The sequence below is a fragment of the Stigmatopora argus genome, chromosome 19 (assembly GCF_051989625.1).
Source record: "Stigmatopora argus isolate UIUO_Sarg chromosome 19, RoL_Sarg_1.0, whole genome shotgun sequence".
Taxonomy (NCBI): Eukaryota; Metazoa; Chordata; class Actinopteri; order Syngnathiformes; family Syngnathidae; genus Stigmatopora; species Stigmatopora argus.
The window spans coordinates 5,005,411-5,014,572 of NC_135405.1; the positions used below are offsets into that span (position 1 = coordinate 5,005,411).

The following is a 9,162-nucleotide window of genomic DNA, read 5'->3' on the forward strand; positions in this document are numbered from 1 at the left end:
GGCGAATGTAAACTTTCTAGCTGACTGTTAAAAAGGAAATAACACCAAAAGCAACTACATGTAATTATTTATCTTCTAGCCACTTAACTTGTTATTCAGAAACTTTCATTCTGTAAGACCCACAATTTCTTTTTTATTTTTACCTCAATTTATCGTATTCACTTCGGTTAACGGCAATCGAGATTAAATCCTTTTTAACTGGAATTACTCTCGCCCCTCAAAATGGATTTGTCGTCAATCACAGTCAAAGAGTGAAGTTGTTGTCAACCATTGACAGCGAGAGACGTCTAATCTGTTTCAATTGGGCGCGCCACCCAACTCCCAATGCATTGGATGTCTATTGTCAATGGAATTCAAGAACATTTACATATTTGTCCTACTTTTTAGTTTTTGCGAAGGTAACATTATTTAGTTGGACTTTTGGTGGGCTGAGGTCTAGGCAGGCATATACGATGACAGAATTGCACAACTAGAGGCAATTCTTTCTGCATATTTGTTCACTGAAAAGAAGTATTTCACACTGTTTAAATTGTTGAAATAACACACCTTATTTTTACTTGTTTTCTAATAACAAGCAATGTAGGAAATATGGAAATAGGAAATATCTGGTGATTGACACTGACAAAGGTGGGTGGAAAGTCACATATTGTTTATTTTGATATGAATAATGTTAGAAATTTTAATAATAGCTTTAACGACAATTAAATGGGGTTATAAAATCAATACATGCACATAAAAACCTTGAAATTTATTGTGAGTATTTTATTATTTTTAGTTTGTGGAAATGAAATTAGCAGTAGGCCATTAGCTCAAACAGAATATAATGGCAATTTAACAGGTCAAGGAAATATGTATATAAAATGAATATATTATGAAGAAAAAAAATGGAATTTTAATATCAGCATCACATTGTGTTTCTATTCTACATTTTACTTTTTGTTCATGGTAAAAATGAAATCAATAGTAAGCAATTTACTTGTAAAACAGATGAACAGACCTATAAAATAAATGGATTAAAAAGGATTTATATAAGATTTTCAGGCCCCTGCAAATATCATATCATAAATAAAGTTCTCTTACATTCAAAGCAATTATTCATTCAGTCCTAAACCACAAAACAACCACAGATTTGAACCTTTTTTCACTGTGTGCGAACAACTTTAAAACCCAGACGCTTTTACCAACATGCAATCTAGCAATGAAGCAGAAAAGGAAACAAATGACACTTTTCATCACCCAGATTGAATTAATTCTTCATTAGTGTTATCAATTATGGTAAATGGATTGTGCTGATTAACTTGGTAAATAATGACATGGTGGTCTTGCATTTTCTCTATGGTCAATAATATTATAAAACTATTTGCAGCCAACCACAGCAATATGAATGAAAAAACAGAAGTCCTGTTAGGTTTATTGATCATTAAATGTTGCAGCGGCATTGATAGCGCAAGCTGTTTTTCCTTTTTTGACCTCCCACCAGGCCCCAAGGGGTGAATCCACTTCCTATGCAGACAGACTGTTCCTCGTCTTCAGTAGGTGGCCGTTAACCTACGTTTACCTCCATCAGCAGCATATTAGGCAATGACAAGACCCCCCGCTTAGATAGCAAACAACACATTAGGTATGTCGGGCTCCGTCTAAGCCCGACGTTAATTCGTGAGGACCCCTTTTCTCATTCAATGTGAACTAGTTGCATGTTTCCCACTATGTGGTCGTGTAACTTGTCCCCACTGCAAATAAAGCATTACAAGGAGCATTGATCAAGCGCATAATTATATAAATGCATGTAAATTACATCAGGAATGTGTGTGACAGGGGCGCAGGTTTCCTATCTGTACTGAGGTTTTCTACTTCACCCCAGAAAATAATTGTCAAATTCACATGATCTATCTCTAAGGCAGGGGTATCAGACTCGGTTTGGTTCGCGGGCCGGACCATTTTAGACCATTTTATGATATTTAGATTTTTTTTTAATGGATTAAAAGCCCTGAATATTCAGTTTTTTTTATAATTCTAAAACAATGTTTATTTTAACTTTTTTTAAATATATTTTAAGATTTTACTAAATGATTTTAGAACTAAAAACACAGAAAAAATGCATTAAAAAATTACAATTATTGATTTAAAAGGGGGAAAATCAGGAAATTTAATATACATCTATACTCTTCATTTTAATTTGATCCTAAAACAGAAAGTTGGCACTCATGATATATTTTCTCGGGCCGCACAAAATTATGCAGCGGGCCAGATTTGGCCCCCGGACCGGCACTTTGACACCTATCCTATAGAGATCATTGTGTCCCACTGGTTTTTGAGCTGCGACACACTTTTTTCATTGCAAAAATCTCAAGGCACGCCACCGTCTGAAAATCTTCTAATTTTAAAGTGTCCCCTATATTTTCATTATTAAGTTATTCTCACCCCAAATGTTATCAATAGGAATAAAAGAAACATATTTCCATATCTATTTTTTCAGATTGACGAAGTCTGCGGACCTCGAACTACCTCTTGTGATGTACTGATTTTATTCTGGTAATTTTATGACTTTTTCTACCAAGATTACGTCAATATTTTAATATTACCCGAAAAGCAGTTTTCTGGTTACAGCCCTGTGAGCGAACGGTAAACTCCTGGGCCTCACAGTTCTGTGGATGAGGGTTCGATCCCATGTGGGTCCTCACTGTGTGGAGTTTGCATGTTGTCCCTAGCCTTGCATGGGTTTTTTCTGGGTACTCCGGTTTCCTCCCACATAGCAAAAACATGCTTCATAGGCTGGTTGGACACTCTAAATTGCCCCTAGGTATGAGTGTGAGCATGAACGGTTGGATGTCTCCTTGTAACCTGTGATTGGCTGACTACCTTTAGCTGGGATAAGCTCCAGCACCCCTCACAACCCTTATGAGGATAAGCGGTTTGGAAAATGACTGAATGAATGAACACCAGAGAAACTGAAGAAATGGTTTAGAGGTGCTAAATCATGTTTGCAATGTTTTGATGGTTGAATTGCAAAGGCTGGATTAAGTGTGTTAGCTGTGCAGTTTTTGCAAGTAAATGCTTTCTGGAAATGGTAGGTTTTGAAATTGTTCCCACTGTGTCCCATGATGCAAGTACAGTGGTACTTCGACCTACAATCAGCTCTACCTACGACATGCTCGAGATACAATGAAAATTTCGATCTAATAATTCGCCCTAGATACGATCAAAATTTCGAGATGCGACCAAGCCAGGTGTGCATGGCACTGTCTTGCCGCATCTCTTTCGTGTATAACAGATATCTACAAGCACTGAGCGGTTTCTTTCGCCTACACATGGACCAGGAAACGTACAACACGCATGCACGGGCAAAAAGAGGGCTTTCTGGGTAATGAAGTATACCCGTGCACACAACACCGATAGCCAATGGCACCCTTTCTCAGAATAAAACTTCATTAGCCACAATCAATACGTGGGTAGGCTGTTATTCCTTTCTTAGCCTGTTAGCTCCCACGATCGCTCATTCAAGACTACTTCTCATTGGCAAGTGGTCGTGCGTTATCCTATTGTGAGGACATTTGTGTGCATCATTTTTGGAATATTTTGAAGGGAATACAACAGCAAACAGCCCATCAATAGCGAACGTGAGGGTGGAGGCGTGGCAAACAGCTAACCCGGCCAGGACGAAGGTAAAAAATAGAAGAAAAAAAATATTAGAATTCAGTTTTGTGTAAAGTTACATTAAACGTATGTTTGAGTGTGTCTGTAAATATTAATCCAAGTTCATTTAAATTTGTTCGGTTACGAGTGTGTTGCCGTGGATAAAGTCCCCCCCCCCCCCGAAGCCCCCCTGCTTCTATGTCCGTCCGTCTGTGTACTCTCCGGGTCTAATTTTAGTTCTATTAAACACATTTTATTACTATTAAACCACTAGTTATGTGTTACTTTGTTAATAGATGGCGAATTAGAAGAACTAAAACATTTTTTCTAATCCAATATCCTGTTTTTGGTGTTTTATCAGAGGGTTGGAACGTATTAATTTGTTTTTACTTTATTTCAATGGGAAACGTTCGCTCGAGTTACAAAAAGCTCGACATACGATCTCAGTCCCGGAACGGATTAAGATCGTATGTCGAGTTACCACTGTATCTACTCAAAGATGCAACACAAGACAAGTTTTACTGAAACAAAATAGTTTATTTTACCAAACTATAAATTCATTCATATAGTATGTACAACACACGTGACTGAATTTGAATGATAGCATGCAAATTCAAGATAAAAAACCCTTTCAAAATGTACAAAATATATAACAAAAAGTGCTCTGGAGAGGAGTGCATGGTAACTCCCGCATGCGATTGTCCATTTAAATAGGAAGTACTTGTTATAAACCTTTAAATACACCATGAAACTGCGCTACATTATTCCCATGTGGGACTATCACAGCCGTTTCCATTAGGTTGACTTCACATTATGGATACGTTGTCCATAGTACACGCGCACGTCTCTACGATCATGTTGGGAAACTCCGCCACTTCGATTTCAGTGTAGTCGCCCTTCTTCACCAGGTACATGATGGGCAAGGGGGCGCTCTCCGACACCGTGCACCTCCTCTCCCCATAACCGTAGTTCCGTTTGGGTTGCCTGCAGCCTCCGGTACATCTGAAGGCCGCGTACCCTGCCGGCTCAATGATCCAGTACTGCGTCCACGTGAGGGCGCGGAAGTCGACAAAGTACTCCTCCCGGCAGCAGGTGGCTTTGCTCGGGTTGATGTCACAATCGCCACGAGAACTGCAAGGGAAAGAAGAGGCGGGGAAGTTTAATTGTTGTTCATTTCAATTGACAGTTCTGTTCATTTCACTCATTGAGGTCCCAAAAATTGAATTTCTTATCTACAAACACGCAATAATCAATACAAGGAGAGACATGAACAATGTTCCCTCTAATTTTTTGTTTGTCTGGGCAGAAAGACAACCTCCCTTAGCACACTGAGTACCGGTGTGAGCAACATCATCATTGCTCGCTATGGGCACACACCAGTATCACACCTGCCATAAGCAGGTGTTTGTCTACTACACACATATGATTTAGTAATAATAAAATGTAATGATTAATATCTATGGATGGGCGGCCCGGTGGATGAGTGGTTTGCGCGTCAGCCTCACAGCTAAAAAAAAAAGGGATTTTATTTTGTGCGCTCCATATGATTTGCTGTGCGCAGAGAAGACGAGAGTAGTGCGCAATTGCGCACGCGCGCAGCTTAGAGGGAACATTGGACATGAATATTAATAGCCTTGCCATCATTAACTGTAATGAGGCCATGAGTGTCAAATTTGTTTTTGTTATCTGCTTCAAAGTCCATAATAACTCTGAACTATAAAAAAATGCATCAAATCAATACACATCTGCAACCAATTGAAATAATTTCTTGTGAAGTCACAGTCCAGAAAAAGCCCTTTGCTCAATAATCTCCAATTTATTTTCAAATGTGGACGTAAAAAAAATCTTCCTCCATATTTTAATGAGTGACTCAATCTGCAAATCTGTCTTTTTTTAGTAAGGAACATGACATCTATGATTTGCTTCCGTGGGAAATGCAAAATAATTACGGTGGGCTAGATGTGACCCGCAGGCCTTCAGTTTGATATCATCTAAATTGATAAACGGAGTTTTTAAATGGATTGTATTTGCCTTCCTGTGCGACATAATCTTATAGTGTTTCGTTATTTTGTAATATGTTGAGTGACGTGGGAAAGAAAACTTTAATCTGTTACATAAAGTTAAAAAAGGTAAAATATTACACATAGAACGCTGATTACTGAAAATCTCAGATTTATTTACTACTGATAGACCTGGGAAAATCGGAGGTATGATTGTTTGAATTTTATTGTAGGAAATATGTTTCCTCTCTGATTGGGTGGCCACCAATTTAGGGCGCCCCCTGCCTGGTCAGCTCCAGCACCCCCCGCGGCCCTTGTGAGGTTAAGGGATGAATGAATGAAAGAAATTTGTTTCCTCCATTAGAGGGCACTCAGGCACTTTGGACGGGTGATGTTTCATTTTTTTGTTTTTTTTGGTCCTGTATTAGGTTGTAGTAGAGTATATGAATAACTTTTGATGAAGATTGCACACTAATAAAATATATATAATAGTGTTATTTTTTTAAATTCTGACATTGTACAAAGTTACTCATTGCTTGTGTTTTATTTTGACTTACTACTTGAGTTTTTTTGGCATGACTACTTTCACTTGAAATTTTTTTGGAATGACTACTTTTACTTGAGTATTTTATTGGCATGTCACTCATTACGTGTGTATTATTTTGACTTATATTTGAATATTTTTTTGGGATGACTACTTTTGCTTGAGTATTTTTTGGGGCTGACTAATTTTACTTGAGTATTCTATCGGGTTGCCTACTTTTACTTGAGTATTTTTTAGCATGACTACTTTTACTTGAGTATTTTTCAGTATGACTACTTTTACTTGAGTTTTTTATGACTATCTTACTTGAGTATTTTCTTGGGATGACTACTTTTACTTGAGTATTTTATTGGAATGACTACTTTTACTTATACATTTGAATATTTTCTTGGGATGACTACTTTTACTTGAGTATTTTCTTGGGATGACTACTTTTACTTGAGTATTTACTTGGGATAACTACTTTTACTTGAGTATTTTATTGGAATGACTACTTTTACTTATATATTTGAACATTTTCTTGGGATGACTACTTTTACTTGAGTATTTTATTGGGATAACTACTTTTACTTGAGTATTTTATTGGAATGACTACTTTTACTTATATTTGAATATTTTCTTGGGATGACTACTTTTGCGTGAGTATTTTCTTGGAATAACTACTTTTACTTGAGTATTTATTGGAATGACTACTTTTACTTATATTTGAATATTTTCTTGCGATGACTACTTTTACTTGAGTATTTTATTGGAATGACTACTTTTACTCGAGTATTTGTTTGGAATGACTACTTTTACTTGAGTATTTTATTGGAATAACTACTTTTACTTATATATTTGAATATTTTCTTGGAATGACTACTTTTACCTGAGTATTTTTTTGGGCTTACTATTTTTACTTGACCTTTTAGGACTATCTTACTCGAGCATTTTATTCGAATGACAACTTTTACTTGAGAAATCCTCTTCAGAAATTACACTACTCATTCTCAACCACCACTGCATATTCCTAATTCAAAATGAACACAACTCCTTCCATCCCCTCCTTCTAAATTAGGGTTGAGTGGCCAAAAGGTGACAGGTGATACCCCTCCCTATGCAACCCACACAAAAAAAACGAGAGATGGGGGGTGGTCGTAGGCTAATTGTCACATGGACACAAAATCCTGTATATCAAAAGCTGGCCCCCTTACCCGTATTCTTCGAGATTGAGTGTGTAGAGGACGAGCTCAGGTTTTCCCAAGGTGTTGTCCGTCTGCTCCTGGGTGGTAAAGCGCACACTTTTCGCCACCTCCGCCGCATAGCTGCCAGGTCTCTCGCCCTCGATCCACACCTCGAGACGCATGGGGGTCTTCTGCTGGGTCTTCGACCAATAGTGCACGGCCTGGGTCACATCAAAGCTCTTCCAGCCAGTTTCGTGAATGGGAATCAACCTGTGAAAGCAAAAAAAAAAAAAAGTTAATTAGATTTCCTCATCTCTTTTCGATATTGAATTAGGCCCGGCGCAGGGGGGGAGGGGTGTTAGGGGGTTGGGGTCTCACCGCGAGTCCACTAGGGAAGTCCGGTTGGATCCGTTGGGAAGTTCTTCCACCCAGTAGACGCTGACTCGGGCGTTGCTCACCGGGCGGTGCGTCTTTCTTTCCACCGCCAGTCGCTTGAACAGCGACCCCCGCTGGTAGAGTTTAAGTTCGGCCATGGTCACCTCACTATTATCGGGGATCCTCGCCTCCATATCGAACACCACGCGGTGCCTAGTAGTGTCCGAGTACACGTATTCTCCCGATATGTCTAAAAGAAATAGCATTTTTTTTAAAAAAAAATATTATTATTATTTTTAATGAGATCCGTGCGTAAATGACGCACCCGACTATGACGCGCTCTTACCAGCATTTCCCGGAATTCCTCTCAAAATCCCGGCAAGGCTCGGCAGGGCTCGTCGCTTTCTGCTGTGATGGATTTTCAACATGCTCAAGTATTTGTTCCGGACGTGAGCCGGGACCACCAGGTTGTCCAAATCCCTCTTGTGGATCTCGGGAACCTGGTCCAAACCCAGCTTGCTCAGGAGCGCCTCCTTCACGTCCTGGTGCGTAAAAGCCTTGGTCCAGCCGAGGAAGGCTGTGCAAAGAACACAAGCGCGGAAGAAATCCATCTGGAGGGTCTTGGAGGTCTTAAAAAGTCTGATAAACAGGGGCGCACGGTAGCACGAGTCAAAGGCAGAGATGGACAGGGGCCCCCCTGAGACCCGTTTTATAGTGTCGCGACCCTCCCAGTCGTTCACACATTGTCGATGGGGGGCAGGGGGACTTATCAGAACAAAGCTGCGACAATGCAAAGGCCCATTCTAAACAGGATATCTAAGTGGCCATACTTCAAACAGCAACAATTAGACATGAGGGTCATCACTATGGAGGGAGTGGAATTTTTCTTGCCTCTTGCATTTGATGTTTTACAGGTTAATCCACCTCCTAAGTGGATTTTTTAGATGTGGACGCATCATTTCTGATATCATCGTGAAAATATTGCAGCTGGAAAATAGCATTGAGAGCACCAATTTCATAATGATTCAATACAATATCGATTTTCTGGACTCTAAAATATTTGCCTATCTTAAAAAGTCTACCACAATTCAATTCGATTTGCTTGAAGGGCCTAAAATGAATTCACTCCAATATTACGCACACATTTAACAGTTGTTGTGTTTCACCTTAAGCAATGAATGAATACAAATCGAGTTTTTTTTTACAATGTTGTCGCTGAAACATGTTCAAATGATAATAAAGGCATATGTGAAAGAAGACAATTTGCAATCAATACATCGATTAAGATTGTTATATCCTTACACCCCAAAAACTGCTCATATTTGCTAGGGGAAAAACTGGGATTATCACACAGGTAAGAATAAAGATGGTCAGAAATGGGGTCCAAATCATATAATTTGAAGGGGATTGGAATCAGTTGAAAATGTGTTTTTAAAATGTATGTCTT

At 38.9% G+C, this 9,162-nt stretch overlaps 1 protein-coding gene across 1 annotated transcript; it reads right to left on the reverse strand.

Annotated features, from left to right (window-relative positions):
- Positions 1 to 4,308: 4,308 nt before the first annotated feature.
- On the reverse strand, positions 4,309 to 8,444 carry lft1 (lefty1). Its single transcript, XM_077587639.1, has 4 exons — positions 8,062 to 8,444; positions 7,719 to 7,965; positions 7,371 to 7,610; positions 4,309 to 4,764 (listed from the first exon to the last, which is right to left on the reverse strand). Exons 1-4 carry the CDS (start codon positions 8,324 to 8,326, stop codon positions 4,440 to 4,442), a joined length of 1,077 nt encoding a protein of 358 aa, XP_077443765.1. The 5' UTR covers positions 8,327 to 8,444; the 3' UTR covers positions 4,309 to 4,439.
- Between the last annotated feature and the right edge of the window lie 718 nt (positions 8,445 to 9,162).

Coding starts and splice junctions, on each gene's coding strand:
- lft1 (XM_077587639.1), bottom strand. CDS start 8,326: ATGGATTTCTTCCGCGCTTGTGTTCTTTGCACAGCCTTCCTCGGCTGG. Junction 7,966..8,061: donor AGGAATTCCGGGAAATGCTG/GTAAGAGCGCGT, acceptor TATTTCTTTTAG/ACATATCGGGAGAATACGTG. Junction 4,765..7,370: donor CTCAATCTCGAAGAATACGG/GTAAGGGGGCCA, acceptor TTTCCCTTGCAG/TTCTCGTGGCGATTGTGACA.